This window comes from Aplysia californica, unplaced genomic scaffold (assembly GCF_000002075.1).
Source record: "Aplysia californica isolate F4 #8 unplaced genomic scaffold, AplCal3.0 scaffold00222, whole genome shotgun sequence".
Classification (NCBI taxonomy): domain Eukaryota; kingdom Metazoa; phylum Mollusca; class Gastropoda; order Aplysiida; family Aplysiidae; genus Aplysia; species Aplysia californica.
The window spans coordinates 359,565-372,641 of record NW_004797492.1 but is presented as its reverse complement, the minus strand read 5'-3'; the positions used below and the strand labels follow the sequence as shown (position 1 = coordinate 372,641).

Genomic DNA, 13,077 nt, shown 5'->3' with positions numbered 1-13,077 from the left:
TATATTTAAATGAAATGATATATACACAATTATACATACACAGCTACGAAGATCTTCAATAATATTTGTATCTTTATTACATTTTATGCTCACTTTAAATACTGTTAGTTGTGTGTCTAATGAAGACCCACTGTTAATCGCAATATTTATTGTATATGTTTATGTTTTTGTCTTTATACACAATGAAGGCTTGTAGTGATAGTTACAGACCACACGTTTGGTTGCCCGTGGCAGTTGTTTGCTGTTCATGGCGTGTAGAAAGATGCCACTCGATTTTGTGCTGCAAATCATAATTTCTCCTCAGACTCGCACACTGGAAGTAGTTTTCAACTGGTAAATACCTCATAATATTGGCTGGGGTATAACGAGAGACGTGTGTTAAATGGTAGGGGGGGGGGGGATAATTTATTTTCTTCAAGTACTATATTATTTCAGTGTTTGCATACGCTCCCAATTACTGCCCTGTGGGAATCTCGCAAAGACGAGCGACGCACGCATGTGTGTTAGCAATAAATTAAGTTGTCTTGAAATAAAGCGGAAAGAATTACTTTAACTACCTAATCTGTAATGTGGATCCATGATAAATGTGTTCATTGTTTAAATTTGACCTTTCGTAAACGTTCCACTTGTTTCTAGATTAACAGCGTTTTAGGTGGTGATTGGGTGGGTTAGGATTGGTGATAGCAAGAGGGATGATTGTACATAAGCACACAGTGCAACACCTCGAATCGAGCCGAGTGTCTATAATACAACAAAAGAAGACTCATTTAAAAGACAATAACTAGGTCATCTTGTCATCAAATTCAACAAAACATTGAACATTAAATATATTAAGAATGGGAAGCTTTTTTTTTTCTTTAGTTGGAAGAAAATCGACCTACGTCAAAATTGAATAAATGACGAAACTTTTCAACTTTTTTATATCAAACATAATGTAGACCTACCGGAGAACAGAATCCATTCCATATCATGTCAGTTCTCGAGAACTATATGCGTGGTACTTTAAAACTATAAGATATCCAGTCTCTGTCTATTATTTTCTATGATCGGACAACATATTCATCATGATTAGCCTTCAAACAATCCCATGAAACCTTAACAGATTTATTTATAGATTTAATTCTTTTATGAGGGGTTGGGGGTTGAGTGTTCGACTCTGTCTGTCAAGGGAAATCCCGACTAAGGGATATGCAGCATTCCACCAGAAAAAAGGGTGACACTCGATAGAGTAAATTTCCCACACGAGAATAGAACTCATAACTTAAATGAGGAATGTCAAAGACCCCAATCTTTACACCATAGACGCCAGTCACCACAGCTCTTATGATATTCAGTTCATTAACACAACAACAACAACAACAACAACAACAACAACAACAACAACAACAACAACAACAACAGCAACAACAGCAACAACAACAAAAAACAACAACAATAAAATTTTAAAAAACTAGAAAAAATACCCCCCCAAACAGACAAACCCCTAAACAAACAAAGAAACAAACGAAAACAACAAAAAGAGGGCTAAAGACACATTTTTAAGCGCGGCCATTCTCCAAAAAAAACACAAATACAACACTCGTCATTGTTTTTATCTAATGCAGTCTTTATTCACAAAATACCTTGAAATGAAATAATGACCCAACATTGCTCATAATATTATTACAGCTATAACGTTGGAAGGATTGCCAGTGAGAGCTGTGGGAAGCGCACACAGGGACTGCCCTAGTCGAGAGTTGTGCCTCTGTGGACGTGTGCCAAAGCACACGTATGAGTGCATGTGAGTATGTTTTGTGTGTGTGTGTGTGTGTGTGTGTGTGTGTGTGTGTGTGTGTGTGTGTGTGTGTGTGTGTTTGTGTGTGTGTGTATACGTTTTTGCATACATGTGATTATGTGTGTTTATGATGTATTAGTATGTGTTACCATGAGAAAGTGTGCGTGTGTGTATGTATGTGTATGTGTGTGCCTGTGTGTGAGTTCGTGTGTAATTTTGTATGTGTTGCTATGAGCTTATGTGTATGTTTGTGTCTGTGTGTCTATATACGAGTAGGCCTATGTTATGTGTGTGTACTGTGTTACAACGAGCACGTTTGGTTGCGTGCGTGCGGGCGCACACGCGTTTGTGTGCCTGTATGTGTGTTTGTGTAAGTGTGATTCCAATGCTTGATGACCTCACACTAAACTCACTGAAAGTATACGACCGTTCTTGTGAACATAAGCTTAGTTGTGGGCTGTGCTACCCACGTAATTGTACGTCCAAGGAGTCCCCAACAAGTCTTCTATCTCATCATGGTCATAAGCACATAACAAAAACAGATGCCCAGCTCACCATCTATGGGTATAGTTGGACGAGTACACACAGGACGTCGAGATTTCGTTTCATAAGTCAAAAATTGTGCGGCATGAGTGCCGTGGAGGGCCATTTAACCCCTTCACTGCCAGGTTTTTTAAAACGTCATTTTACAAAACAAAAGACAATATCGAGCCAAGTGGTGAAGGGGTTAACATGGAAATCACGCTGAGAACAAGTTTTCTCGTCGAACAAAGGTGTATAAGAAGGTTTTGGCATGACTCTCGACTGAAACTAATTTGATTCATGGCAGCATCCCTAGACTGAAGACGAACATTCATGATAGAGACGACAGAACTTTAATAAATATTGGGAGGCGACACACCCAACAACACTGCATTTGACATCATTGACATCATCCAAATTTTAAAACAATAAAAAAAAATAGGGATAAGAGCATGGCCTCATCAATTCTACTGCTGGCCTCCCCACAAGCTAAAAATACATCAATTTTTGACACAACCAGACTACCCTTTTCTGGTAACTAGTAAATGCATAAAAAATGCTAACGTTTTCCCCTTTTCTGAAAAGACCAAAAGTGAGCGCGTCAGATTTTGGCTCATTAAAAATTGACCCCATTCTAAAATTTGATGTTGCACCCCACCCCCTTTTCAAATTTCCATAAATACATGTATCAGAACGAATCAATGCAAATGCCAAATCACAATAGGCGACACCAGGAGAGGGCTGACATTCTTTAAGGGCCGATAGAACCAGAAAACCTCAGAACCTCAAATTCGGTTCTCATCCTTCAAAACAACATAAATTTTTACAGTTCAAAGGACTCTGTACCAGACAGAAACTGAGGAGCACATCCTCTTGTAGTGCAGGACACACAGAGCCCAAAAACATGAAACATGAGCAACCCCATTAACATTACACGGAAAGCTATACAGACTAACTGAGGAACTAAGCAGGATGCCCCAGTGTATGACAGATAACGGTTTCAAGTGTGATCAGATCAGCAGTAAGAAATGCCGGACAGCCTTTGCCTTTGCTGCCTCCCTGTCCATTCTTATACACCCCTCTCCCAATCCCTTCCATCCTAACCAGCGAAGGTGGAAATTTAGAAAGAGTTGGGAAATGCGCATTTAAAATAACGCTCGGGAGGTCTGCAGTCCTATTTTCCTTGTATTTATATTTGAATCTGTCGGTTCTTCCTGTAATTGTATCTGCATACTGTTTTTATTACTTGCGAGTCTGGAAGGAGATGAAGAAAAAGTCTAAAACAAGAAAAGTATCTTTTAATCTCTTGGTAAGCATAACAGATTTATTTGGAATCTAGGTCTATTAAAATTGGTTGAGTGGGAGTCGGAGCTTGACAGCTTATTTTGTTTTTATCAAAATATTTCAATTTGTCTAACGTTATTTTTATATTTGTAATTCAGTGGTTTCTTTTCCATTTTTGAATTAGAGTTAGAAATCGGCACTGCAGAGGAGAATAGCTAGCGTTGCCAACGTTGCGACAATAATGCAAACAAAAATTCCATCCAAAATAACCTAATGCAAAAATAACAGCCGACAGGTAGAGGCAGAGAGTAACGTCAACAAGATTTGGGAATTAGTTGACAAAACAGGAAAGGATCCCGGAGAAGAAAAACTCTCCCACACACCGCTGGCACATCGGGGTCTGTTTCCATTTACCCACAGAATAGCCGGTTTGATGGTAAGGGGGGAGGGGGTTTGGGGCAGCTACAAGAAGACAGTTTTAAAACTAATGTCAACAGGTGCGCTGTGTGCAGAAATCCATTTGAAAACGGAGAATACACGCATCTTGGGATGTATGTGTGTGTGTGCGTGAGTGTGTGTGTGTGTGTGTGTGTGTGTGTGTGTGTGTGTGTGTGTGTGTGTGTGTGTGCGTGTGTGTATGCGTGTACTTATATATATATATATATATATATATATATATATATATATATATATATATATATATATATATATGCCACCAATCAGTAGAAAGGAAGATTATACATAACAAGTAGGTGAAATAAAGATTAGAAAACAGTATGGTGACATTTTCCATTCATATTCACCAAATGGTGCCTTAAGTAAAAAATAATTTAAATTAAAATAAAATAGAAACTTGAAAACTTGGGAAAGCATTCATTTTGTATATTCTAGGCCCCAATCGACACAATTTTCATCATTTATGAAACGGGCCGCCTCGATCCTGCCAATCAGGACCGGACTATAGTGTATCAGATACATACTGGCAGAAAGACAGATATAGCCAGTAACATATCTATTTTGCTCAAGTAAAAATAATCGATCCATCGTATTCATTTGGGCGTCCCGTGCACATAGCCTTATTATTACTACACAAAAACTGATCTCGTAACTGGAAGGCAGATCTCTGGACTCCGTAAAGAAGGCCTTCAGACGTAACAGAATGAAACTGATGCGCTAAAACCTACCTAAGCAGAGGGGGCAGTGAGAAAAAACCCCTTGAAAATGGAAAAACCCGTACACAACCTGAACACCACAATAACATAGCAGAAAAAATGACTAAAGTTACGATACTATGCCAGCCACCACCCCACTCCTCTCCCCGAAAAAAGAACCAAAAAATAAAATAATGTAAAAGAAATCAATTTAAACAAACAGTAAAAACAAAAATTAAAGTCCCCACAAGTGTACACAGCAAAATAAAAAAAGATAAAAAAACCCAAACAAACAAACAAAAATATGACCTGAAAATAAAATAAAAACACAAAAAAACCCCAACAACCTAAAACATAAAAATCGATCAGATGAACCGTTAACAAAACCAAATAAATGATTAATCTCAGCAAGGACAATGTAACAAATAAATACTAAAGAAAAGGCTAAAAATATCGTGGTCATTCCCATCATTTTTCCAACAGCAAAATGCAGTATGTGGCCGTCTATAACACTCAGAAACAGAGATGCAATAGAGAGAGAAAGAGAGAGAGATAGATAGAGAGTGAGAGAGAGAGAGAGAGAGAGAGAGAGAGAGAGAGAGAGAGAGAGAGAGAGGGGGGGGGGAGAGCGAGGAAAACGGAGACGAAAACATAGATATGGTGTGTGTGTATGTGTGTGTGCGTGTGTATGTGTGTGCATGTGTGTGTTTGTGTGTGTGTGTGTTTGTGTGTATGTTTGTATGTGTGTGTGTGGGGGGGGGGGGGGAATATGGGAACGATGAGAAAGAGACAGACATACAGGCAGATCGATAACAAATAAGCAGGCAGGCATAGTAAATCCTTGAGGTAGACCCATCTCATAGCCAGCTTTGAGTATAACAAATACAATGTAAAATCTTTCTAGCCTCTCTTATACCACTGTAAACTCTTCAGATAAAACAAACAATAGTTTCAAAAATGTATTCATCCCTCGAAGCAATAGTCAATCGTTGCGACATGCATACAGGTTTCGCCGACTGCACTCGGGATGACGACAGTCCAACGTGAGGCAGCACTCTTTTACACGAGAACACTATTCACATGCCAAATGTTAATAATAACAACTTTGTTCTTCTTGTTGTGAGTATCATACAGCGTGTCTTTGTACAATTCTTTCTTAAAAATCAGCAAATATTTACAATACACGACAGCTAGACACAGCGAGATAGGAGACATAATTATTATTTGATCATAATTATACTATGCACAGTACATTCGCAAACTTTTATCTTGTGACAACTCCTTCCCCCAACAAAAAGTCATTATGTACAACGAATGCCATCTATAAATATTATTATAATTATTATGATACCCATTTGTTATAGCTTGTATGCATACATACATGTTACTATTTAATTATAGCATGACTAAGAATGGTGGACGAATAAAAATGGTGCATGGAATCCTCTGCTCCACTGTGGCATGTTGGTTGTGAAAAAGGCTTTGTACACTCCAGTCACAAGAACGTGGAAGGTTTCAGAAAGGAATACATTAATTGTACTTTCAAAATTCAAATTCCGTACCTTGAGAGCACAAGAACAAACGCCACTTTGACATTATCTTTTCATAACGTCGTGGGAAAAAATGACAACTCTTGAGAAAGCTGCACTGCAGGCCAAGTTATTGAACATTCTATTGGTGGACACTTGTGTGTATGCTTTTTCTCTCCAGTGTGAGCGCATGCGCAAAGGAATGGACTTCGAGTTTTTCGATTTTGACCTAATTTCGTTAGTTTTGGTAAGATATTGAGAAAAATATTAAGATAAAAGTAAGTTTTTGACACCTCAAAGGAGAGTGTTCAAAGTAAGGTAAATCTTTTTTAACTGCTTAGCCCCAACCTGACGCTGAAGAGAGGATGAGGGATCTTCAAAGACCCTTCAAATATCTTTTCTCAAAGATGAAATCAACTATGACGTCTAAGTCATGACAATATCCACCGAGTCTTGGTAACTTTCTATACAAAAAGAGCAACTGCGATATCTTCTGTTGTTTTTATTGAGGTCTGTACTTCGTTTCCAAGCAGTAGATATTCTATCGGGTACTGCTCATCATTGTATTATTAACTTCTTAGTCGCAAATGTAGTTTCCTGAAAGTTTCTTCATCAACTAAACTCACTTCGGTAACGATTTAAACGCTTCAACTTTTGACTTCTTGTGAGTTAACCTTTTACCTGTGAGCATAACGGTTTGTGGAGCAGTGAGGACTTTGGCGGGAATCAGGGGGAAGGGGGCAGATGACTGGGAATGACATGAGATGAACGTAGCATGTTCTATTGACATCACAGGGTGTTGAAATAATTACAAATATAATATAATATGTGGGAACGATACGCATTACATTACATTGACAATATACACGTGCGCGAGGTACCGCTACTATAAGTGAACCCTAGATCGTTAGACATATCATGTTATTGTAATATTATGTATACTTATTCAGTCAAAAGTCACAGAAATGCCGGACCCGTGACCTCGTTTACAGAGTTCAAACAAGAGCTCATTGAGTTCCGGCCCCTCACAGACTTCACAAGCAAAACACTCGTTTCTTCAAGGTGGTTAACAAGTCTGCCAAATCGTTGTGATTCCCAGACTGTCCACAGGATCACTCCTTGGTCCAGCGCCTTTCTTGTAGCAATGGGACCCTCTTTGTATCCCAATGTTCATAGATGTAAATTTAGGGAGAATTCTCAAGGGAAGACACGCACGATGGTGACGACGACGATCAACTCGGCAAAATGAGACATTGTTTTTTCAGACATTTTATCGAATTAATAGGGACAAAGAAAGCTAGACAAAACCTTTTTAATCTCGCAACAGTCGTTGTTTCGAACACTTTGGTTGGGAAAAGCAAACAGAATGCTTTTAGGATGAATGGTGTATCCGTAAGGGCTAGTAAAAAAAGAGGAATCCAGTTCTTGGCACGAGCTTGGTAAAAAGAAAACTGTGAGAACCAAGAGGTGACCATTTAGTAGCTAGAACACAAACATTGGATGTGTTTCGGGAAAATGCAACACAATATCACTAACATTTTCTTCGATTTAAAAAAAACCCTTTACAAACAGGGTTTGTTCGGAGTTCTTCATTAGAATGTCCCGAGAAATCTATAGAATGATCTTGGGTTTTCTCTAAAACGTCCATGTTTTTTAAGATGGTTGTGCTGCGCTACAGAAATATGATCAAAGAATGTGTTCTTTGGACTCTGTGGACCGACGTGTTCTGGCGTCAACAACGTTTGGCAACGTTAACCGCCACACACAGAATCTTCGCTTAGGAGTTCAGTGTGACAGAAGAGAGAAAACACGAGTGTTGTCTGAGGATGACACACTTCAGGTTGGCGGAGCAGAAACACTGCAGGAGTCCAAGTACGTTTTTAATGATGTGGCTGGTTTTGATGGCCTGCAAAGGGCTCTGACCGCGAACTCATTGAGACCACCACAGGTCTACATTGTCAACAACTGTCCACACATAACGATAAGTGTGTTGACGGCTAGGTTCAAAGCACACCCTCAAACCCCGCTCCGCACAGATGACGTCTCAATGTGTTGAACTTCAGAGCTCATGATGCCAACAGGTCTATTTGTAATGCTGAACATTAGCGAAATGATTTCGCCAGGCCAGCGCAGCATCAACAGACGAACCAGGCCTGGGAATAGTTCTCCATCTTGCGGTACAAAACGGCTGACGACACATCGTGGATGATACAAAGTCCAACTCTTGTAGATGCCTGGTCTTTCCCGACCCATCAGAGTCCGAGGTTCGAACCCCACAAGCGGGCGTTCACCTACCTACTTGCACGTGTGTACGTCCACTATCCGCTCACAAGTCTTACACTTGACGAAACAACACCAGTGGAACTTGCAGTGACAGCGCTCGACCAGCTTCCTCTTGAACGTGTTGTATCCACGTCCGCAACACATGAGGTTACAGCCGTCCATACCGGCCGAGTGCCGGTTACACATGCGACCCACGGTGCCCAGAGAGCCCGTCTCCCCATTGGCCAGGCAATAGTTGGGCGATCGATCCAGGTAGATAAGATCCTCTTTCGACGGTTTGTTGTAGCGTTTATTCTTGCGCACGAGTTTCAAACCGCGCGAGTTGAATTTGATCTCGGTGGCGCCGTCGTAACGGTCTCGTAGTCTGTCGCCCACCTCCCGGAAGCTGGGCAGTTGCTGCCAGCATGTCTTGAGGGCGCAGGAGCCGGAGACGCCGTGACACTTGCACTCGACTTTGGCGTAGTTGTACACCGCCTGGAGAAACAAGGAGGGGAAGACCGGTTTCAAAATGAGAATGTGTTAATCTAAACTTGAATACACTTTAAATGATAATATTCTGGAGACAGGCTTGTAAAACTAAACCAGTAAACATTACAGGAAGAGGTATTTATGGTAAGAAAATGAGAGACTCCAAAAACACATCGATAAGAAAAAGATAAAAACATGATAAATTACAGGTATATTCTATGTGGGCTGTTCACGCTTTAAGTTTATAAAACAGCAGCAACAACAACAAACACAACAAAACCCTTAAGAACAAAATGAAAGAGCATTACAATAGAAATAAAACCAAAATAAACAACAACAACAACAACAACAACAACAACAACAACAACAACAACAACAACAACAACAACAACAACAAAAACAAAAACATCAACAATACCAACCTCACCAACAGAAACAAAAAAGATAATGACATTCTAGAACTGCAAATCAGTTTCACGGACTCTATTAAGGGCTTTATAGTTTGGATCAAGTGATTAAAGCTTTCCTCAACACTGTCAGCACCGCCCGGAGCAGAAAGAAAGGCACAAAGGTAGGCTGATAGTTTTGTCTAGGTATGGGTGGTCTGGTTCCATCGACAGGTTGTTACAGCTGCTGCAACATCTAACGAGAATCAACTTTGTACAATCTACAATCAGAACAACATTACTTCCCGCGGTTCGTTTTTTCCTCTGTTTTCCCCTCCCCCACCTCCAGTTTCATGTCTGTTTGCTCCTTTCCTCTCCCTTTCTCTCTCTCTCTCTCTCTCTCTCTCTCTCTCTCTCTCTCTCTTTCTCTCTTTCTCCCTCTCTGTATCTATTTATCTATCTAGATCTATGTATCTATCTGTCTGTCTATCTTTCTATCTGAACAAATAGATACGAGTATTGTGTCAGTGTCTTTTTCTGGGGGATTACCATCTCTCTCTGTTCCAAGAGAAACGACGTTCTCTTTCTTAATCCCCACAATGTTCTCAGTTTCTTTTCCACCCTTCATGGTGTCCCCCTCTACTTTCATTCTTTCTTCCTCTTCCATTTCCCTTCATAGATGAATTTCAACGGCTAGGCTTGCCCAAATCACAAACTGAAAAATGTGTCCTTTACATTTCAGCTTTCAAAAGCCGACGGCTTAAGCTCGCAGAGAAGTGGGTGCTTTTTTCGTTTTCCAGTAAAGAAATGTACTGCACTGGACCTCACTAAACCTCCGCGAAGAGCGTTTCATTTCTCCGTTTAGAGTGGCCATGTATAGCACTGAGGGCAAAGGTGCAAGGAGGCGTTTGGAAACGGCCGGGAAAAGCCACCACTGAATAGACGTGGGTGTTGGTGTGTGTGTGTGTGGGGGGCACAAGTCCAGTTGGGGACGTCTGTGTTAGGGACCGACCGTAAGGGTCAGCTGGGTGCAACTGGCAGACTAGGAGGGAGTATTGTGCACGGTTTTTAAAATATAATAATATTATGGTAGTTTACCGATTCGTTTGTTTATTCATTCTCTCAAATAAAAACATGCACTTTCTGAGATGCGGATTTATCTCGATAAAGGCTTATACCAGAATTCATATTGGCTTGTTCAAGGGAAGGAACTACGTGACAGTGTAATGACAACAGACTGACATTAACAACAACAACAAAAACGACAACAACTAAAGGCATTGCTTAGTGAGGAAACTTTTGTCAGTTTTGATGCCTTACATGCAAACCTCCATCTGACAGATTTGAAAAATCCTTGAAGTTATCTTGTTATTTCAAACACCAGTCAAACACTACAGTATGGAGACACGATTCAGCCCCGCAATCTAGTACTCGATACCGGAGTGAGTGTTGATATCTCCTGTAAAATATTCCACGGCATCAAGGTATAGGCTCCAAACGTACACTTTCCACCTTTCTCTAAACTGGTCTAGCCTCTTGATGCTATGACATGTCTTCTCACAATTTTCCCAGCACTGCCCAAAATACTGTAGTCAGCCAGATTCTTAATACACCAGGGTCAGAAAATCTTTGTTGGAGAACACAACATAGACACAAAGAGCGGAGAGGGCTGCCCGCCGACACCACCTTTTCACCAGGGCTATTCCAGAGGCTTGTCAGAAGCTCTCCACAAAATTCTAATTTGCCCTCCTCTCAGTTTATCGAGTTCCACAGGGCTTGTCTCCTACCATGCAAGCTGTCACTAATATAATATATTCCCGCTTTTATCGTAATTGTTGTTGCATCTACAGTAGCTTGCTCTGTCTGACGCTGAGTTGGTATGAAACAACCATACTCATACAGAACCTATACACATAGAACACACACACACACACACACACACACACACACACACACACACACACACACATACACACACACACACAAAAACATACACACAAACACACACAGACACACAGACACACACACCGCGCGCTCAATGGTAAACATATAGGCACTTCTAACTTCGTGTACACATATTATGCTCAATTACACTCACACTCTAACGAACCCGCATGATAAAAGAGAGAAAGAGAGAGAGAGAGAGAGAGAGAGAGAGAGAGAGAGAGGGAGGGGGGAGGTGAGGGATAGATAGATAGATAGATAGATAGATAGATAGATAGATAGATAGATAGATAGATAGATAGAAGGATGGATGATGGATGGATGAATGGATGGATAGATAGATAGAGAGATAGATAGATGGATAGATAGATACGGAGAGGCGAATCGTGGCCGGGAGGGAGAGAGGACTAACTTGCCAGTATTAGGATGTAAGAGCCTGTTTCTCGTTGCACTCTTAGAGCAGATATTGATACTAATGTGACAGAATGGCTGTATGGGCTGTAAAGGCAGGCGTAAATCGACATTACCTGGTCGAGAAATAATATTGGAAAAAGCAAGGAACAAAAACAAGGTAATTACCTTTGTTTCTGACTTTAAAACCCTGTAAAGGCTCACTGAGAACAATATATCGCTCCCCTAGAATTACACAGTTCTATCTGCTCAGTACCTAGTCTTGAGAAATTTGACGTCAAAACTTTTGAGCCAAGCTCTTTGAATGTAATTCTTTAAGTATCTTGATAACGACTCCGAAAAACCTTATAATTTTATTTGAGCAGATAGAATATCTGGTTTCTGATTGCGAGAAGTTGGTGGGTGCTCTGGTGTGGCTTGCTCCTTCTTTCCTATCAACCATCATCCTTATCTTCCCTCCTTTTTTTTAACACCTCTAATCTTCGGCACTTATACAACGTTGCTGTGTTGCTAGTGCCGTACACTTCTTACTTAATCTAAAGGTTTCTGATCTCATGGTCTAAGTAACTCAAAACAGCCAAGAATGTCGGACAGAACTAAATAAATCTAAGGTAGCAATATGTCATTCAAACTTCCGAACGATCGTGAGCGTATTGCGAGATAGATACATGAAGATAATTGGTTCCTGTAATTTAAAGATATTTGAGGGAATTTCAAATCTCAACTTCAAAAGGATTGTTTTTACTATTGGGCCTGGATACGTTATTAAAGTAAATGATCTCGATCATAGAAGAAAAGAAATAATGTGAGATAGTTTCTCTGAATATCTGTCACCTTTTTTTTCAGAGTTACTGTTTTTATCCAAAGCATCGTTATCCAACAGCTTACACGATAACTGGCAAAAGCAACTCCTCTCTACATTAAAAAAAACCCAACAAGGGTTGCTAATCTGTGATCTTCAGATATTGCGTCTGCTCGGCAATCAAAACGGTTTTTTTAAAACAAAAAAACTTTAAAAGCTCTAAAACTTTCAAGGGTTATAATATATGTTTCTAAAAAAAAGAAAAAAAGAAAAAAAAATGCTTGCAAGTAACCGACAATCTCATACATAAACCATCAGCAAACCCGTGTTAACCACATGGAAGGCAGGTCTCAGTAAGCACGAGGGCTGGCGACGTGGCAGAGCACGCAGAGGGCTCGCTCTCAGCCTGAGCGAGGACAGACATGCTTTCCAACCCGGCAGCTGAGGCCAGCCCCCCTGCTTGGAAAATCCCTATCTTTGCATAGTATTTGTTAGGAGGAGGGGGGGGGGGCAGAGAAAGGGT

The 13,077-nt window shown here is 40.4% G+C and overlaps 1 protein-coding gene across 1 annotated transcript in view; it reads right to left on the bottom strand.

Moving 5' to 3' along the window:
- Window positions 1-5,489: 5,489 nt before the first annotated feature.
- LOC101855106 (protein Wnt-5b) overlaps window positions 5,490-13,077 on the bottom strand; it is a 147,235-nt gene continuing 139,647 nt past the window's right edge. Inside the window, exon 6 of the mRNA XM_013083277.2 lies at window positions 5,490-9,017. Coding sequence (XP_012938731.1) covers window positions 8,556-9,017 — 462 coding nt within the window. The 3' untranslated portion in view covers window positions 5,490-8,555. The remainder of the gene's footprint in view (window positions 9,018-13,077) is intronic.